Here is a 20,033-nt window from a genome sequence, read left to right on the forward strand (position 1 = left end):
TTTCCTGCTCAACACATCAGGTTACTCCTAAAGACATACAGTAAGTGTTATCTTGTCAGCTGACCCAACGGCGTTGTATAAGGTGCATGGTTTTGCTACATACGCAAGTGAAGCCATCCAAGTCTGAACAAAGTATATCCACAAAGCAATCTGAGTACGTAGTAATTTCAACCTGGTATAAAACTGCGCCCACTGATTCTTGATTCCGCCGATGATGATTAATAAACAAACGAATCTCCTGTTCTAACGGTATTGCTGCAATCTCGATGCATCCATCTTTATTAGCGCGTAGCTCAAATGTGTTGGCTTCCGTTCCATGTGCGCTCAAGATTGCACTCTTGATGCGTCCAGTATTAAACACCTAGATAATGAGAGACCATGCTGTTTTTTTGACTGGTCTCGAACCCCAAGATTTGCTTGCATGCTTGTTGGTTAGTTTGCTCATGGAATCAATCAAAGGATGAGGAGGCCTGACCTGACCTACCTACCATTCGGATGCAGTGCACAACAACACACTGCTGATCTGGTCTTCATAGGCCTCACATGGGTCATGTGGCTGTGGGTGGGGAAGCTTCTGATTGCGGAGAAAGAAAGAAAAAAACTGACCTGGAGCATCATGTGCCACCCTAGCTTGTGCAGACAAGTCTTTCGTTTCTTCCAAGTTCCAACATGCTTGCTTAGGGCATCTCCAAGGCTGACTGCCAAATCATACACCGCGCCGGTCCATAAACCGAGGATCAGTCCCTAGACGTTGATGCGGAAACCAGCCATCCAATCGTAGCCGCATACAATTCAAACCATGTTTCAACAAATCGAACGAATTACATGCAAACCGGATGATTTCATATAAATCGGACGAAAACGCACTTACATTTCGGACATATTTTAACTAAACTATAGCGGGCTAGGCTATGCTATTCTAACCTAATCTATCGCAGGCTGCGGCGGATTATGTTTCCGTGACATGTCTTCCCTATGTCCGACAGCAAGCTCACCGGACCACTCTGAGCCCCAGAGCTAAATGGTTCGGTGAGAGGAAAATAGTAGCCTACGCTTTCGTGAAGCACAAATCAGGGTTGGTTTTTGGGACGGGGGAAGACAACCACCATGGCCTATGCCTCCGCAAAGTGGGCAAGTCACCGGATGTGTAGGGCGACGAGGCGGTGGTTATGCCCTTCCTGGGACCCAAGCGGTGGCGGCCTCCCATGGTCTACCTTTCCTCGATGTTGGTGACGACAGCAGGCGTGGCGGACGCGGAGTTGGTTCCCAGTAAAATTCCTCCGTCGCCGCGTCAACCTCCGTGAACATGGCTTCTTTCTTCGCCCGTCGGGCGCGTTGCCGCCATAGCTCGTGGCGAATTTGCCGGGAGACGGTCATGGCCAACCTAACGGGCGAGGACGGCCTGGCGATGGTGGTCCCGCCGGCTCCGGAGAGCTCACCATCAAGCCAGCCTGTACCCTACTGGCTTGTCAAGCCTCCTAGCCGGCTGCACTGCAGAAGAGCTCCTTCTTTTGCTCGCCAGAGAGGTCATCCCATGGGGCTTTGGAGCTGGAGACCACGACGGGTGTGCTGCAAGGAGGAGATGCGGAGTAGGTTCCTCGACAGACGCACTGGTCTAATGGAGGTATGCGGGTAGACATGTGTGGTTCAATGCGGAGAGAAGGCGTGCGCAACGGGCATGTAGCAGGCAACACTCTTCAATGTCGGCTCCAGTGAGTGGCCGCGTCCGCTCTGGGCCAGCATGAATGACACGCTGACGCTATGGCGACAAAGGGCGTGGGCGAGGGAAAGGGGGAATGGGCGGGCCGGGGTTGTCAGACGCGTGCGTGGTGTTGGTCTGAACTCCCGCAAAGCCCCCATCCCCTTCAAATTTGCTTCTGATTTATGGGAAAACGGACGTACAAACCGGTCCACGTTGAATGATAAAATACGTTCTAACCGTACAGTGATGCAAGCGGTTTGAGGGTGAAGCTGCCCTTATTACTTGGGGATGGGTGTTATTGGTAGGGGCAGAGATGGCTCTTGTCCTGGATAACTTTGCTGCTAATTACCATCGCTATTGTTAACTTTCCCCCCATGTGGTGGAGTTGCAATTCTTCCTGCCATCTCCAAATCTAACTAATAATCATCTTCCCTTGTATCTCTACATTCTGCAAAGAGAGAGAGAGAGAGAGAGAGATCTCACCCTTTGATTAGTAATTACTCACCATTACCCTTGTGCAGTTGTGCTTATAATAACTTTCACGCTGTGGTGAATAAGCCAATAATCGTGGCAGGGTCAATGTTGTGAGGTTGAGTAGGTCATTTTGGAGACCGGACTTTATGGAGCCCTTTAGTTTGAAAAAAATAAAAATTCATAAATTTCAGTTTCAAAAGATTCTGAAAATAAATACACATGTATGCAAGGATGTAAAGTGTATGTGTGAAAAATTTCAGGATGAAATATCTTGAATTACGAGCTGCGCAAAAAAAAATCATGGAATTTGAAGATGAACCATACATATGTTAAAAAACACCAGATTTTTTTTGTGTAGTTCACATTTTAATGTATTTTGACCTGAAAATTTACACACATGTACATTATGCATCTAGGTATATGTGCATTTATTTTTAAAACTGAAACTTTTGTATTTTGAAGTTTTCAAATAAAGACCTTCATGAAGCTCGGTCTCCATTTTGGCATTTTCGGGTCCCAGCCCAACATTTGAAGGGAGCAGAATTGATAGGCATGCTGTGTGCATCTGACCTTGCAAATGTTGCAGTGAGTTGAAGAATAATGTACTGTATCTACCAGCTAGAAGTAAGGCTCTTTTCAGCTTTATAACAAGGAATCAATCAAATGAATGCCACATCATGATTCCTGCCTAAAAAGCAATACAAAGTGAAAGATGAGGACAAACATCAGATCTTGCCTATTGCTAGCATAATTTCTTGCCCACTATTTTTTTTCACTACATGCAGCTAAGCAAGCAGTACCCCTTCCATAATCAAATTTGCCTTACTGTACCAGCTGTTACAGGTATCTAAAAAATTGCAGGTTGGTGAATGGTGAGTGTGTCTGGCCAGGACGGTCATGTGTTTGGTGCTACCACGTACTTAAAGGTGTGTTCTTCTGTTCACTTTGCAAAATGATATTAATTATATATTGTTAATGAATACAGCACAATAATAATTCCGATTTGCAAAACACATTACGGCTTTGTATCAGTTAGGAGTTGTGAAGGGGTCCTCCACGGAATTGATGCATATGGATGAGGTATCTCTTTCAGCCCTCGATGCTCATCAGTGATTTTAAATGATTAGAATATTATCATCTTAGACTGAATCATACTAGCATCAATGAACTATTATTATTATTGCTCAGAACAGTTCAGGAAAAGTTAGTCTGCCTCTTTCGGATAATCGGGTACACTGTCAAAATAACCCCTCACCTAACAGCAGAATTAAACTGTGGTCCGGAAGTTTGATTGCCATCAAAACCTAATAAATATCCTAACTGTAAACGGCGCCAAAAAGAGCAGTTAGTTACAAGATCTACATACAGGTAGGTAACTGACAAACGCATCTGATATCTCTGAAAAATAAATTGCCTCTCTATACCCAGATCCTAGTACTACATGTATGCTCCATGCACCGGTGCACCGAACTCCTGTAGCACATCTTAAAATGTTTGATTAAAAAAACAAATTAGCACATTTTATTCAATTTTTGAAAATCATTTAAAAAATGAAAAATTCGACACTGAGTAGTACATAAAATAAGCTGGGCTATATATTTGACCCATCATGTCATATTGTTGTCAATTTTGTCATTTTTTATCTCAACCAATGTTTCAATTTTTGATATGAAATTTTGCGATAACATACATTGATATTGTGTCAATGTGCTAGATTTTCTGAAACATTTTAAAATGTGCTACGACATCCAATGCTTCGGTAGCACCACAATGATGGATGCACTGGATACATTCTTACATGTGTAAGAGCAATTCTAGTAGATTCGCCCTAGGTGCGATCATCATATGGGATAGGAAGGGTGCTACATATGCATTTGGAGGCCGCGACGGCTGTGCACAAACACAGTCACCATAATGCGGCCTCCATATCTTTTTTTTGTTCTTGCATTAACTCAATACTCACACACTCATTTGAGGTATTAAAACACTAAATTTAAGGTAACACTACATTACAAAGTTGATGTCAATCACTTATGCTTTTTAATGTCTTGGGAGAAGCACTAGTTGCTTTCCACCATGACGAAGGTGAATGCAGTCCACTGCGCACGTGGATATGTGACGAGTCCACTCGTCGCACAACTGTGAGACAATCCGTTGATCTCTTCATCGTTCTATTTTTGCCCATCGTCGTCGAGGTGAGTGACGAAATTTTCAAGCAGGGTAAGGCTCAATATGACGCGATTCTTCTTGGTGAATATCACCATCCCCATGTCAAATGCACCATCTAGTGTGCTGCCTCTCCGCCGTCAAATCCATTTGTTTCTCATTATAATGGAGTACACGAAACCGTTGATGGTCGAGGCGTAGGCGGTTGAAAGGATCGATATGGTTGACTAGAGGCAGTAGTAGAAAACAGGGCATCGGTCTCGGTTCCAGAGGGCCTTTAGTCCCGATTCTGCAACCAGGACAAAACGATCGGGATTAATGCCCATTACTTTTAAATTATATTGTTGGAATCATATTTGAATATAGTTTACAATGATATTATTTTTACTACGTATAGCTTACATTTTATTAGTTAAAATCATGATCAAAATATGATCCAAAATACAAGAGGACTAATAAAGCACATGACGAAGGCAGTATTTGTTATTTTTTTCTACACATAAGAGCATTTGCACTCGCCCCCCCCCCCCAAGAGGCCCTCCCGTGCGACTTTTTTAGCGCTGACGATGCGAAATCAGCTCGGTCGCGCCCCAAGTCCTCGTTTATCGCCGGTTTGGATCAAAATAACAGCCGACAAACCCGAGCAGAACCCAGCTCCTGGGGGGGGGGGGGGGGCGCCTGGGAGGGTCTGGCAAAGTGAAAATCCAAGCGGGCCCACTCTGTCAGTTGCAGGCGAGCCATTCCCGCCGTTTTCTTCCCCTTCCTACTACCTTTCCCTCAATTTCCCCGACCTCCTCCCGCCATTCCTCCCCGCTCCCGCCATCCGGTCGCCATGTCGCCAAAGAAGTACACCTTCCCACGCCCCGCCATCGCTGCCGATGCCAGCCAGCCAAAGCAGAGGAAGCCGAAGAAGCCGATGCCTAGGCCGGTGGGTGTTTCGGACGCCAAGTGGAGGGCAGAAGTCGCGCACCGGGAGACGGTGACAGCAGACCGGCGGAGGAGGCTCGACGCCAAGAAGATCAGGGACACTGCGGAGGCGGCGACGGACGTCGCGGTCGATCAGGAAGAGGTGTCCCGTGCGAGGATGATGAATCCGTTCGGCCGCAACTCACATGCCGCATGGAGGGGCTTCTAGGGCGTTGCGCCGGCCACCCACTCGCCGACGATGTCGCACTGGGGGTACGTGCCCTCGCCTTGCTACTCCGACGGCGACGCGCATGGAGGCTTGAATCACAACACCACCTTCCCGCATGGCGCGCCGCAACGTTCCTCCCCCACTGGTTTCGGCCACGACCCACGCACTCCCTCGCCCGCATTCAGTGCCGGCCTCAACACCCAGTACAGCTACTCGCCGCCGGCGTACTCGTCAGCAGCCTCACCCGCGTCGTCTCTTTGCCGTGGTGTCCTTCAATTCGCGCCCGCTTCATCGCTACAGTTTAACTATGCCGACACCGACATGGACGAGATAATCACGAGCGGCTCCGTAGCCGCCACGTCGCAACCAAAGTTCGGCGTGCAAGATGAAACAATGGACACCACCGGTGACATGAACGACGAGATCGATGACGCCGAGGAGGAGGAGGGGTAGGTGGAACCGGAACCTGTGTCGTAGAAGAAGAGGAGGAAGAGAAAGCGGGCGGCGAACGCCAAGCTAGCCGAACCCCGCGTCAAGTGGACGTCCAAGGAAGACGATTGCCTTGCCAAAGCGTGGAAGACTGTCAGCATCGACCCGATCACCGGAGCGAACCAGAACACCGACACTTACTGGGGGAGAATCAAAACAGCGTTCGACGAACGCAAGCTGGTCGACCCCGACTTCGACAGCATCCACATCGTCCGCGGCGAGAAGGCCATGACGAACCACTGGTCGACGATCCAGACAGCCTGCAACAAGTGATATGGCATCGTCGAGGAGGTCGCAACTCGTCCCGAAAGCGGCGCCAATGTCGAAGGTCAGGTATGCGCAAAGTTCGCTGGTACTAGTTCGTCACGTCACCGTGTGCTTTGCCGATATGTTTCGACCGCGGTTTTTTGTGCAGATGCTTCGGATGTTCGCCATGTACCGCGCCGACAAGGAGGACCAAGAGTTCAGGTTCCTTCACGTGTTCTCCAGGATCGACTCGTAAGAGAAGTGGAGGAAGGTTCGACTCGCTCTCGACAAGGCGAAGGAGACCTACAACCCGTACGCGCCTGCCCCGGCTGCGGCAGAAGGGCGCCCAAATGGCACCAAAAAGGACAAGGCGGCGAGAGACACGACGCCCGTTGCCCAACGGATGCAGGCTTCGATCGAGCAATGTATCGCCGGCGTCAAGAGCAGCGCTGCTAGGCGGGAGGAGAAATCCGACGCGCGGTGGTCGACATTGATCTGCTTCTAAGAAGAGGAACACCAACCTAGAGTTCATGATGAGGGCAGACACGTCAACGATGGACAAGAAGGTGAAGACGTGGCACATAGTACAATGCGACCTCATCTTAAATCAGATGACAGCGCCGACGGCGACCATGACCACCACAACGGCGCCCACCCCGAACGCAGAGCGCACGCCGACCGCGAGCCCGACTACGCCGAAGACGAACAGCTCGGTCACGTCAATGACGGTGAGCCCGACTACGCCGACGCCGAGCCCGACCAGTCCCGCGACGCACCCCGCCTAGTCGGACGTGTGATCCTTTTTTTACCCTCCCCGTTGATCGCCGAACTATGGCACTGATCGCCGACTTGTGACATGATGATTGCCGAACTCGTGGCGTGTTTTTGGACAGCGGAAAAGAAAAAATTAAAAACATTGACGTCTGGAGATCGAAACATAGGGACGCGATCGGAAACTCGCTCGCCCCCAGGCCGAGAATAGCACCGGCGAAGCGTCAAAAAGGCTATCATCGAGGTACACTGGGAAGCAAACCGCTGAAAATGCTCTAAATACGAGTAGTCCGTATGTCCATGCTTATCAGCTCCTTATGTTAGGTCAATCCTCAAGCGTGGACGCAAGCAAATGTGGAGCAACTGCTGCTGCTGGTCCTCCACAGTTGAAACAGTTTGCAAAACTGAAAATGCCAATAACTAGTACTTCCTCCGTTCCTAAATATAAGGGCCTCTTTGATTCACAAGATTGCAAAAATGCTGGAATAGGAAAAACGTAGGTTTATAATGGCATGTCCATTGCATTCCTGTAGGAATTAAGTTTGTTTGATTGTATCGCAGGAAAAATAAAGGATTTTTTTCAAGAGGTTGGAGTGGATACTAGAATTTTTATGAAATATAATAAAAATGAATCCATAGGAAAAATTCCTACAGGATTTAATCCTGCGAATCAAATGACGAACACAGGAAATATTACGAAGGGTTTTAATACTTTAAAAATCCTATGAGAATCCTTTGAATCAAAGTGGACCTAAGTCTTTAAGCAATTCCACTAGGTGTCTACATACGGAGCAAAATGATTGAATGTATACTATAAAGTATGTCTATATACATCCGTATGTAATCCACTAGCGAAATCTGTATAAAGACTTATATTTAGGAACGGAGGGAGTATATTACTGTCTGTTTACGTGGCAGGGTACTTTGGTCATTTCATTCGGCCAAGAGTCCATGTCATCCGTCCCTTAATTTATTCAGCTTGCTGCAACTTGCTCAACAGTTTGTGTCTGAGTCTGAACCAAATGAAAAGAAGAAGCGGTCTGAATCTTTTGGAAGAATGATAGAAGGAGAAGGAAAAAAGAGAGGTCCAGATTAAAAGGAGAAGAAACGGCGTGTTGCAGACATAGAGGTAGTAGATGAGTGCAGAGTCAGAGCGTGCAATGCAAATGCAATGCATGCTTCAACGCCAAGAATTGCTGCTGGGTTTTGCAATCACGGATCCACACCATGAATGCGGTGTTGTTAGTTGGCCCTGCCCTGCACTGCACTCACATTGAATGCGTCCTTGACCCCAAGACGAAGCAGCTGATGGATCGTTCCATTTGCTGCACTAATTTTTGGACAAAGCACAGCTAATGGTTGCAGGAACACGCTGTCAGATTTAGTATCATCATCTTCTTCTTCTTCCTCACCCAACCCAACCGACGAGTAGTCCTACTCGGTTTGAAAGGAGACAAGTTTTTTACCCAACCCAACGAACAAACTCTTCACTTCCTCCATGGTCAGCCATGGTCGCTTGCAAAATGACAAACTGATGTTGACTTCCTTACATACACATACACATACGCATACGCATACACTGTGTGTGAGAGAGAGAGAGAGAGAGGAGATGGACAAGTGGACAAGCATCTCTGATGGTGGGTAGGGCTTGGAGCGGCACATGGGGTGCTGAGAAAGAGAACAAGGAACCCCCGCCCTCCTCTCGGCCCTATGCCCCGTGCCCACCCACATATCCTCGAGCTAGCTACAGGCCACGTCTCCCAATAGTTTTTTTTTTGAGGGAAGCGTCTCCTAATATAGTTAGTTAGTTGTGGGTAGTTTAGTTTATACACTGCCTGCAATGGAATGCCAGGTCCCAGTACAGTAGCAGCACTCCTCCTACCCAAGTTCACATGTACGTCAGTCCTCTTAACTGCATTTACCAGGACACTGATGTACTACAGTAGTACCCTACCCACATTCCGGTAAAACGAGTTAACAATGACATGTCAGTAGCGGAGCGAGGCCTTCTTCTCTTCTTCTCTCCAGCCCCTCCTCCCCATTCTCATCCTCACAGCTCTTCCAGTCCCAGTCAGTCATAGAGGAGAGGAGCAGCAAAACAGGACGACCACCCTTCTTGCAACCCACACCAGACTTCCCCTCCATCATCTACCTCCAGTCCCAGAGCGGTGAGGGCGGCTACGTCCCTCACGCTCACCGCTCAGCCTCCTCACAAGATCTCCTCCTTCTGTCCCTCTGGGCTGGGCTGGGCTGCCTCCACGATTGAGCTACGGCACTGCTGAGATGTTCTTCTTCTTTAGCTGGTAGCTGCTTGGTTTGGTTCGCTTTGCTACTCCTCCTCCCTGCATTCTTGGGTGGAAGGGGGAGGAGGCGATGCCGGCCAAGTACCTGCTGGCCTTGGGAGAGGAGAGGCGGCCGGACCTGCACCGCCAGATCGGGTGCGTCACCGGGATCCTGCAGGCCTTCGACCGCCGCTACCCCATCGCCGCCCAACACTCCCACAAGAGGCTGCTCCCCCCAGGTTGCTTGCTATCCTCTCCTTCCTTCCTTCCCGCCGCACCTGCTTCTGCTTGCTTGCTCCAAATATGCATGGATTCATTCCGTCTCACCAATTACGTTATTGGACGCACTAATCACATTTTTTGCTTATATATATGTTCGTATGCCATGCCACCGTCATAGATCAGAGCTCTGATTTTGGATGATAGATCAGGGATTTAATTTACTATCGTCCTGTTTTTTCGGCCTTCTTTCATTCCACATTGAATCGCTAGGTGCTGGTGGCAATTGCTGAGATCTACTGTAGCCTTTTTCCCCTTTTTCTGGGCGGGCCACCGAGATGCAGGAATTTAATTACGGAGTACCTTACCTACCTTGGTGTAGGATGGAGGCAGAGGGAAGTTTATTTCTGAAATGAAATCTTCAGTTCAGAATACCTTTTTTTATCTGTACCGGCGCTGATTACCCGGGAATTGGCCCCGGACGACCGACAAAATATGTCACTATGCCATGCAGGCATATTAGAACCCTACTACTTCCCATAATAAAATCTATCTGTAAATGTTGACATCAATGAAAATGATTCTTCAAATTGGAAGAGGATTCTTTTCACAAAAAAAGCTTATATTTGGACAACTAATGACACTGACAATTTTCTTTTTCTTCTTCTTGGGTGACAGTTCCTAGAAAAATGTAGTGTATATTTGGACAACAATGACAGTGACGTTTTTGCTTCTCTTCTTTTATAATGCAACAGTCTTGATTAACTTTCTCTCTTGCTCGTCCCATGTATTTTTCCGTAAGAAGCAATATTTTCCCCTTTCCTTTTTCTTTTTGAGAATCCAATGTTCTTGTTCAGGCTGGCTCACCATTGAAAAATGTTTCACTTACTAAAACAGGCAATGCACTGTCAAGCAGCCCGAGCGTAGGGGAAGAGCGCACAAGATACGGTCCCCAGATTGTTCTCGTGAGTCTCACTTGTCAGTGCACTCCTTCAGCATGCATGCACCGGCTTCCAGCCTTTCACAATTCGACTGACTTGCTGCAATCTGTATTCAGGACAAGAACTTCAGTAGAAGCTGGATTGAAAATCAAAGAGCATCGTCAACAATGGAGACTTCATCGTCATCATGTTCGTCGTTTTCCTCCCTTGATGGCAATAGGTCGACACAACAGGACCTATCGTCAACTGATCGGATGCTATTTCCGGAGAAACCATTCAAGTGCTCACCGAGGCTCAAGAGCTCGCCTGAGAGTGACAATGGACCAGACTACTTCCTGGATGATACCCTCACCAACACGCCCTCAGCTCAATCCAGCCACCGGACTCTTGGTATAAGAAATCTGGTAAAGGATTCGATTTATAGAGATACTCGTGATTTGTCAGCCAGAACTTCCACAACGGAAGCAGTGGCAGATCACACATACAACCGTGGAGATGCAGCAACATGCTTTGATGAGTCCCCTAGCAGCGATATCCAAGCAAAGAGCAAGGGAACCATGGACATCAATGAGTCGCTCAGAGTGCTAGCCAAGCTCAGAGAGTCCTCTTGGAGTCCATCTGAACCTGGCCACCAACCAAGGCTGTCTTATGACGCTCCTCGGTTCTCATATGATGGGAGGGAATCGGCATCAAAACGTAGGGAGATGCCAAGATTGTCGCTGGACATCAAGGAAGGCCCTCTTAGGACCCGTGAAATGGACTCGTGGCCGAAGCCGAACATGAACGACACAGAAAGGAGCATCAGTTTCAGTTCGGATAAAGAATACAATGCAGAGATCCAGAAAGAACAACCAGCAGCCTCTAAGCGTCTCCCAAGTGTCGTTGCAAAACTCATGGGTTTGGAAGAGTTGCCCGAGCCCAACGACAACAAGGTGACATCACCACAGGCACCCATATCAGTTCAAGAGAGGAAGCAAGAACATATACTGATCCCTTTGAGCCTCTCCTCGCATAATGAGCCTGCTCGTAGGCAAAACAGGAATCTGGATGCAACAATCAGAAATGTTCCTAACTCTAAGTTCCCAGCTGAAACTGCACCTTGGAAGCAGGAAAGGATCGTGCTACCGAGAAAATTGCCAAAAGGGTCCAAGGCTGCTCATGGAAAAGAGCAACCTGCTGCATCAGTTTACAGTGAGATAGAGAAACGACTCAACGACCTTGATTTTCAGCATTCAAACAAGGACCTGAGGGCACTTAAGCAGATCCTGGACTCTATGCAAGCAAAAGGACTGTTGCAGAACAAGAAACGCGAGGAAGCATCGATGCTCAAGTTATATGATGATGACTACAATAGCCAAGAGGTGACAGCTGATGCTAATCCGAGACTCAGCTGTAACACAAACTCCAGTCAGATATCTGAAAGGGCCCCATCTCCATCAATGGAAGAAGAGAGCATTGCAGAAAAATTCTTTAAATCTCCTATTGTGATCATGAAGCCTGCAAATTCTGCAGACTTCTTGGGTGACACAGATTCTCCTGTTGTCCCATTGAGGGGGCTATCAGATTTACCGCAGCTGCGGACAGTCAATAGCACTGATAAAAGGAAAATGCCAAAGATCAGTAGGGCAACTGTTGAGCAACGTCTGAAATCTAGTCCAACGGTGCCTGCTTCTCAACCCCTTGCTTCTGATGGGAGACCAAATGGAAGAAATGAAGTGACGAGCAGGAAACAGAAATCTAGCTCGCAGTTGATGACTGAGAGCTCATCGAGAAGACAGCAGTTACCAAGAGATAATAATGGAATGCTAAAGCATAAAAACTCCACTAGCCCCAGATTACCACAGAAAAAGCTCGACATGGAGCGAAGGTCTAGATTGCCTATTCCTTCTCCTGAGTCTAACAAGAACCAAAGGCAATCTGCGGACAAGAGTCACTTGGATACAATATCACCCAGAAGCAAAGTTAGAAGAAAGCTTGCTCAAGGTGAAGATGGTCATCAAAATGTTGCAAAGAGCAGGACAAGAAGTCTTAACCAGCAAGGCGATGATATGTCTTTAAGGTCGGATGGCAGTATGAGTGTTGTATCAGAGCTGGACATAGAAGTAACAAGTGCTGACAGATCTGCAGAAGTTGATGCATCGAGCTTCCAACAAGGCAATCAAACTCCACCAGGAAGGAATCCACAAAAAGTGGTAAGCCATTTCTTCTTTCAAATTATCCTTCAATTCATCCAGAAAAGGTGTATTGGCTGTGTGCATCGTATGATGCAGAGGCCGGGGTTATCACCTTTTTGGATTTTGTTTTCGAGAAAAGGTCTATATTTCAAAGCTGTATCGGTATGAAGATTTTTTTCGAAAAGGAGGCAACGCCCCGGCCTCTGCATCGAGTGATGCATACATCCATTTTATTAAGAAGGAAATAGTCTGAACGAAATACAGAGGAGTCCGAGAATCCAAAGGAAAAAACAAGAAAAAGAGTTACATGGCGATCATAACGCCAATACCGACTATATCCCTCGGATATACACGACTAAGGTCCAATCCTATTAGCATGCCGCCATCCATATCGGTTGAAGATAACCTGAGCTACCATCTCCCATCGGACACACCCAGTAACCAAAGGCTCCCTGGTTTCCACAGGAGTGAGTAAGGACCACGTGCGGATCAAGGCGGTAGCCCTGAAGATGACCTGCAAAAAGTTAATATAATGCATTCTATTAAAAACTAGATCATTTATGCAGTTCCATATAGCCCACAGAATAGCACAAGTTCCAACTCGAATTAGTTTGGCGTAAAGTATATTAACCCCGTCTAGCCACGTCCCAAATAACATGTGAATGCTAGTAGGCGGGGTAACGTTGAAAGTAATTTGGATTGAGCGCCATAATAATTTAGCCATAGGGCAGTCCAGAAAGAGGTGTTTAATCGTCTCATGCGTCTGACAGAAGCTACATCTTTTATTTCCTTTCCAGTGTCTTTTAGCCAAGTTATCCTTAGTTAAAACAACTCCTTGTGAACAAACCACATGAAGATTTTTATCTTAAGGGGAACCTTGACCTTCCATATATTCATGACTTTGGAATAGGCGACGTATCAATAATATGGACATACATCGATTTCACTGAGAAAGTACCATTGGTGGTCAACCTCCAACGAATACTATCTGGAAAATCAGACAGGGAAATATCCATTAGCCTTCTGACTAGATGTAACCATCTAACCCATCTATTTCCGATCAAGGCTCTACGGAATTGAATGTTAAGAGGAGTCTGTCGTAACACTGCCGCAACGGAAGTCTGTTTTCGTTGTGCAATATTATAGAGTTGCGGATACTGGAGAGCCAAAGGTTGCGCTCCTAACCAAGTATCTTCCCAGAATCTAGTATTTTCACCATTGCCAATGACGAATCTAGTCCTGTTAAAGAAAGCGGCCTTTGTCCTCATGAGACCCTTCCAAAAAGGTGAATCGCCCGGTCGCGCAGTGACCTGGGCTAAGGTTTTGTGCTGTAGATACTTGTTCTTTAGAATTTGTACCCACATCCCTTGCGATTCGACAGACAGTCTGAATAGCCACTTGCTAAGCAGACATCTGTTCTTAACCTCTAGATTTTCAATCCCCAAACCTCCCTGATCCTTGGGTCTACAAATAATGTCCCATCTAGCCAGTCTATATTTAGTTTTGACCTCGTCACTCTGCCAGAAAAATCGAGATCGATAGAAATCCAACCTTTTCCGCACCCCAAGAGGCACTTGGAAAAAGGATAGAAGAAACATTGGCATACTTGTCAACACTGAGTTGACAAGAAGCAATCGTCCTTCGTAGGATAATAGCTTGCCCTTCCAGCAGCTTAGTTTTTTGTCAAAACGATCCTCGATACATCTCCACTCTTTGATGGTCAACTTTCGGTGATGAATGGGGATTCCTAAATATGTGAACGGTAACCTACCACCCTCACAACCAAAAAGTTGATAATACGTGAGTTGTTCAGCTTGTGCATCCCCAAAGCAGAAGAGCTCACTTTTGTGAAAATTAATCTTCAACCCAGATAGCTGTTCAAATAAGCATAATATGAGTTTCAAGTTTCTGGCTTTTTTGAGATCATGTTCCATGAAAAGGATCGTGCCGTCCGCATATTGTAGGATCGAGACACCCCCATCAACTAGATGAGGTACTAGTCCCCCTACTAAGTCTTTGTCATTAGCCCTCCTGATCATTAGCACCAACATATCCGCAACAATGTTAAATAAAATAGGTGACATAGGATCTCCTTGCCTAAGTCCCTTAAGTGTCTGAAAGAAATGACCGACGTCATCATTTACTTTAATACCGACACTACCTTTTTTTATAAAACAATCTACATGTTTTTGCCAAATGTCGCCAAACCCTTTCATACGTAGAGTTTGTTGCAGGAAAGACCATTTGACTTTGTTGTATGCCTTTTCGAAATCAACCTTAAATAAAACTCCATTGAGTTTCTTGGAGTGCAGTCATGAAGGATCTCATGCAGTACGACAACCCCTTCAAGAATATTCCTACCAGGCATGAAAGCCGTCTGCAAAGATTGCACGACCGAATGTGCCATCTTAGTTAGCCTATTCGTTCTCACCTTTGTGAAAATTTTAAAGCTGACATTGAGGAGACATATAGGACGAAATTGTTCAATTCTGGAGGCACCCTCTTTCTTCGGTAGTAACGTTATCGTACCGAAATTAAGATGAAAGAGTTGTAGGTGTCCAGAAAACAAATCATGGAACATAGACATAAGATCCGCCTTAATAATATGCCAACATCTCTTATAAAACTCAGCTGGGAACCCGTCTGGCCCAGGAGCTTTACCACTTTTCATACCCTCAATTGCCTCTAGAAATGGTGCGGAGAGACTCTCATTGTCGGCTTGTCCAACTTGAGGAATATCCGCAGTCTGATGCTCGTCCATAGACACAAAACTATGGTCTGGAGCACCGAACAACCGTTTGTAGTAATTCTCATGCCCTACTATGGTACCCTCGTCTTGCTCAAGCTGTACGATTTTCTTTTTCCTATGTTTGCCATTTGCAATCAAGTGGAAAAACTTTGTGTTGTTATCCCCGTGGACAATTGCCCTAACCTTGGCTCTGACAGCCCATTTCATTTCCTCCTCACGGAGGAGGACACACACTCTTTGTTCGGCCTCGTACTTTGACGACCTTTCATGTTCATCCAACATGTCGGTCTCAGCCTTACAATCCAGGGCATCTATGAAATGGAGCAGTCGGTCTTGCTCATCTTTATACTGTCCGGACACATTCTTAGCCCAACCTCTCAAGAATTGTCTAAGGTGTCGGATCTTGTTTTGCCAGATGTCGACACTAGATGTCCCATCCGTATGCTTGCTCCATTCTCTAGCAATGGTGTCTATAAAGCCCTCATGTGTGAACCAACTGGATTCAAAGGAGAAGGCATCTTTTTTTCCTGTGTGAGTGGCATTTCCAGAATCTAGCAATAGTGGAGTATGGTCAGATATAGTCCTCTGCATAGCACAAACTGTGACTAAAGGGAACTTCTGCTCCCAGTCAACACTAGTAAGTACTCTGTCCAATTTTTCAAAAGTCTGGTTATGTAGAGAATTGGCCCAAGTATATTTCCTAGCTGAGAGTTCAATCTCCCGTAGATTCAGACTCTCTATAATAGCACTCCTACGAACAGCAGAAACTGTATAAACTCTTCGTTTCGAAGTGCGCTTTGGCTTATCCGAAGCATACTCCTGGTCCATATAACCATGAGTATCTTTGCCACTATCATTAAGATGATCAGTAGATAGGTTATAATCATTCAAATCTACTTGCGACTGTTTAATATCCTCCTCTGGGACTAAGTTTTTACATAGTAAATTCAGTCCCCCCATATCAGATATCTCCTTATCATTCATAGGTCGAACCGCCGCTAAGTTTCGTATAATATCCAAAGCCCTATCAACTTCTAAGTCTAATAAGTCATTGATAGATTTTGACACTTGTTTGCTAGTCTCACCCAAAGTCACCCCCACTGCCGTAGCATTATCTAAAATCTCTTGCGGTGTAAAATGAAGAATAGAATGTTCAGTATTAAAATTCATACCTGTTGAATTCTGAACCTCCTTCATTTTGGCCGCTCGCATAGCCCGTCCAATCTGCAGGTCATCCGCATCTGGCTGAGACTGTACCCGTAGACTAGCTCGTCTATCCGGACCCATCGGATTGGGAACACCTCCGAATGCTATGACTTCATCAACCGAGATCGGTACAGACTCTGGTGCAATAGCAGTAGGGGCACACTCCGTACCCACCTTGGGCATAAAATCTGGTCCATCCATAGAGACGACAGCCTCCTCAGAATTGTCGTCGGGTATAGCAGCGCATAGGGTCGAATCCAGCTGGGCACCACCTGTGCTGGCGAGCGCGCCGTCGCAAGCTGCCGCTGCTGCCGCTGGGTCAAACACGTGAGATCCATCAAGCCCTGGTGCACTAGAATCGCTACCAACAGCCGCCTTAGCACCCTCGTACGTGGCCTGTGTAGCCGCATCTGCATGCATGCGCATGGTCTGGGCAGCATCAGCGCCCTCATGCACAAACGTAGCCTGGGGCAAAACGACCACCTGGCTAGTGGGTTCGCCGGAGCCGAGCCCATCAGCTATTTCTCCACCCATGCAAGTAATATTGGTAGCTGGCTGTACTTCCTCTGGTGCATCTAACGTACCATGCTGATTACTCGCTGCCTTTGCTCCCGCCAGATACTCCTCCAGAGACAGTGGTTGCAACATAGATTGAGACTGCACAATTCCTTTGTTGCATCGGGGATTCTTTCCCAAAAAGCGCGGCATACTAGACCGCACTAGTGTCTCATTGCACCCCGCCCAAGAACCAAATTTTGCCGGCGCGGACGCGGGTTCAAAAGAGCCAAATCGCAAATCCTGGTACAGAGCAGAAACCAACTTGTTTGGGCTAGTACCTGCGGTATGATTAGGCTGATTTTGCTGCGAACTAGTAGTCTGCGACAAGATAGTATTTTAATTGTTAATTTCATCATAAAACCACGAAGATACAGAAAGGATCCACATAGCAAACCCACCAGCCGAATATTGCTTTTGGCTCCCGAGCTCACTGGAGGCCTTTAAATTCAAACTTCAAATTCAGTGAAAATTTATATTTTAATGTTTCAAAAAATTCTGAAAAAAATACATAGATAGATGAAGGTATAATACACAAGTGTGTAAATTTTCAGAACAAAATACGTTGAAATGAGGGCTGTGCAAAAAAGACAAATCTGAGGCTGTTTAACACATGTTACTATTCATCATTTCAGACCATGAATTTGTCTTTTTTGTACAGATCACGTTTTAAAGTTTTTTGACCTGAAATTTTACACACATGTAGGTTACATCCTTACATACATGCATATTTGTTTTCAGAATTTTTTGAACCATAAAAATTTGAATTTGAATTTTTCAAAAATAAAGGCCTCCATGGCTCCCGGGAGCCAAAACGCCATTCTCACCCACCAGCCCACTTTAGTACTGAAGACTTGAAATGTTACTAGTGTTCCATGCCTCTTCTCTAATTATTCTTTGGTATTCATCTGTTGTGCAGAAAACCTCTTATGATGCAAACAAGGACCTGTCATCTATGGATCATGCAGCAACTATCCCTGAGCGGCCAAGTCCAGTCTCTGTCTTGGACTCTTCATTTGACCAGGAGAATATTTTCCATACCAGCAAGACCTCAAATTCACCTAATGTTGGTAAGATCACCTAGTTCGCCAGCTTTGCTAACTTTGTTTCTTGATCATATAAACTGGAAATTGTGTTCCTTTAAAATGAAAAACTCGATTTTTGTTGGCGTCAAATGGAAAGATCTTGAAGTTATTCATTTTACTTCCTGCTTTGACATTACAATTTCCCTGGACCGGGGGATCATGAATCTGGTGATGTATACTCACCATCATGCTTGTCGGATGTATATGTGCAACCGATAGCTCTTTTGCACAGCGCTAGTACCTTGGTCCACAGATAGAAAATCATGTTTACCTTGATGACTGGTGGATATTGGGTGTTTTCCAGTGGCTAATTTCTTTTTTCCTTGGAACTCTCAGATGATCAGCGACATCCATCAGATGTAAAGCCAACAAAGCTCACTACTCAGTCCGAGAACAATAAGCTCGCAAATGTAGCGAGCCTTCTTCAGAAGCTGCAGCAATTGACTGTAACCAAGGATGACGACGAGGCCCCTCCTGTGGATCACATTGCTTTCTTGTGTGAGACACAAATTCCGGACCACCGCTATGTGTCGGAGATCCTACTGGCCTCGGGCCTTCTGATGAAAGACCTGGGCACGGGCCTGTCTCAAATCCAGCTCCACGCCTCCGGCTACCCCATCAACCCTGACTTGTTCCTCGTGCTGGAGCAACGCAAGTCGGGATGGACCTCCAAACCCGAGGGCGTCCCTCAGAGCAGAAGGTCTGACGACCCCAAGAGAGCTCACCGGAAGCTAATGTTCGATGCCGTGAACATGCTCCTCCTTGACATGTTTGAGAAAGAAACCTCGGTCCATGCGGCCAGCTCGCTCACCGGAGCCAGGGAGGTGTCCAGCGGTCAGCAGCTGGTGAAGGCCATTTGTTCAGAGATCGAGTACCTGAAAGCGGAGAGATCACGGATGTGCCAGGAGAAGAGCAGTACTGTGATACCTGACGCAGAGATCCTGCACAGGCTGGAAGGGTGGACGACAAGCTTCGTCCAGCAGCAGCTCCCTGGGATGATACTGGAGATCGAGAGGTCGATATTCAAGGAGCTCGTCGACGAGGTGGTGCGTGGCGAGGCTGCCGACGGACCACGGGCAAGGGCTGGCAGGCGCGGCAGGAGGCGCCTCTTCGCTTGACTTAAGTTGTCTCAAGATTTGGCTTGTCTGAAGAGAGGAGGTAAATAGGCTGGCTGGCGCTGGCTGGCTGTGTGAGGATTGAGTGTGGGCAATGCAGAAACCTCAAGTAGGAGTGCATGTTTCGGACACCTACCACAAGTTATTCCAAATGTTAACTTATATATAGTTGTTTTTAAACCAGACATCGTTTCTCTCTGGAACTTAATTTTGTGTGCTACTGAACTCAAATAATCGCATGGATTTCCTGATTTGAAATAGTGTATAAACGGGTGCATATGAAAAACACCCGAACAAAGAAAGACGACCATAAGTGTATGCGGAGACTGAGAAAACGTGTATCAAATGTTTGCTGTACAAAGCCAACATTGATCATCTCTGTACATATTTTCTCAAATACTTTTGGGATTTCACTGTGATACATGTCCAGTTCAAAAATCTTTGCACATACCACAAGTTTCATTAATCCAAACTCTCATGTTATAATAATCTGAATTCTTGTGAATATATCATCATAATTCAGAGGCCAGGGGTATTCCTGATTTTCTAATTTAAAAAAAAAAATCATCATAACTCAGAATTGTGGGCATTTTTTCATGCTTTCGAGAATCGATTCTGCCCTTCTTTCATATTTTCTTTTGAGATAAGACATCCAAAGTGCATACTATATCTGATGATTATCAAGCAAAACGGTATAATGAAAAAGCAACAAGACAGAAACCGA

At 46.3% G+C, this 20,033-nt stretch overlaps 1 protein-coding gene and 1 pseudogene across 1 annotated transcript; both read left to right on the forward strand.

Annotated features, from left to right (window-relative positions):
* Positions 1-5,507: 5,507 nt before the first annotated feature.
* On the forward strand, positions 5,508-6,997 carry LOC123427433 (annotated as a pseudogene).
* A 1,967-nt stretch (positions 6,998-8,964) lies between these two features.
* LOC123426359 (protein LONGIFOLIA 1-like) lies at positions 8,965-19,567 on the forward strand. The gene is made up of 5 exons (XM_045110170.1): positions 8,965-9,504; positions 10,382-10,449; positions 10,542-12,617; positions 18,029-18,179; positions 18,531-19,567. The coding sequence occupies exons 1-5, from the start codon at positions 9,357-9,359 to the stop codon at positions 19,310-19,312; spliced, it is 3,225 nt and encodes a 1,074-aa protein (XP_044966105.1). The 5' UTR covers positions 8,965-9,356; the 3' UTR covers positions 19,313-19,567.
* The last annotated feature ends 466 nt before the right edge of the window (positions 19,568-20,033 follow it).

This window comes from Hordeum vulgare, chromosome 2H, assembly GCF_904849725.1.
Source record: "Hordeum vulgare subsp. vulgare chromosome 2H, MorexV3_pseudomolecules_assembly, whole genome shotgun sequence".
Classification (NCBI taxonomy): domain Eukaryota; kingdom Viridiplantae; phylum Streptophyta; class Magnoliopsida; order Poales; family Poaceae; genus Hordeum; species Hordeum vulgare.

Excerpts from the sequence above, each read along its gene's own strand:
- LOC123426359 (XM_045110170.1), top strand. The coding sequence starts at position 9,357 with ATGCCGGCCAAGTACCTGCTGGCCTTGGGAGAGGAGAGGCGGCCGGAC. Across the intron at positions 12,618-18,028 it reads GAAGGAATCCACAAAAAGTG|AAAACCTCTTATGATGCAAA; the intron begins GTAAGCCATTTC and ends TCTGTTGTGCAG. Across the intron at positions 18,180-18,530 it reads CTCAAATTCACCTAATGTTG|ATGATCAGCGACATCCATCA; the intron begins GTAAGATCACCT and ends TGGAACTCTCAG.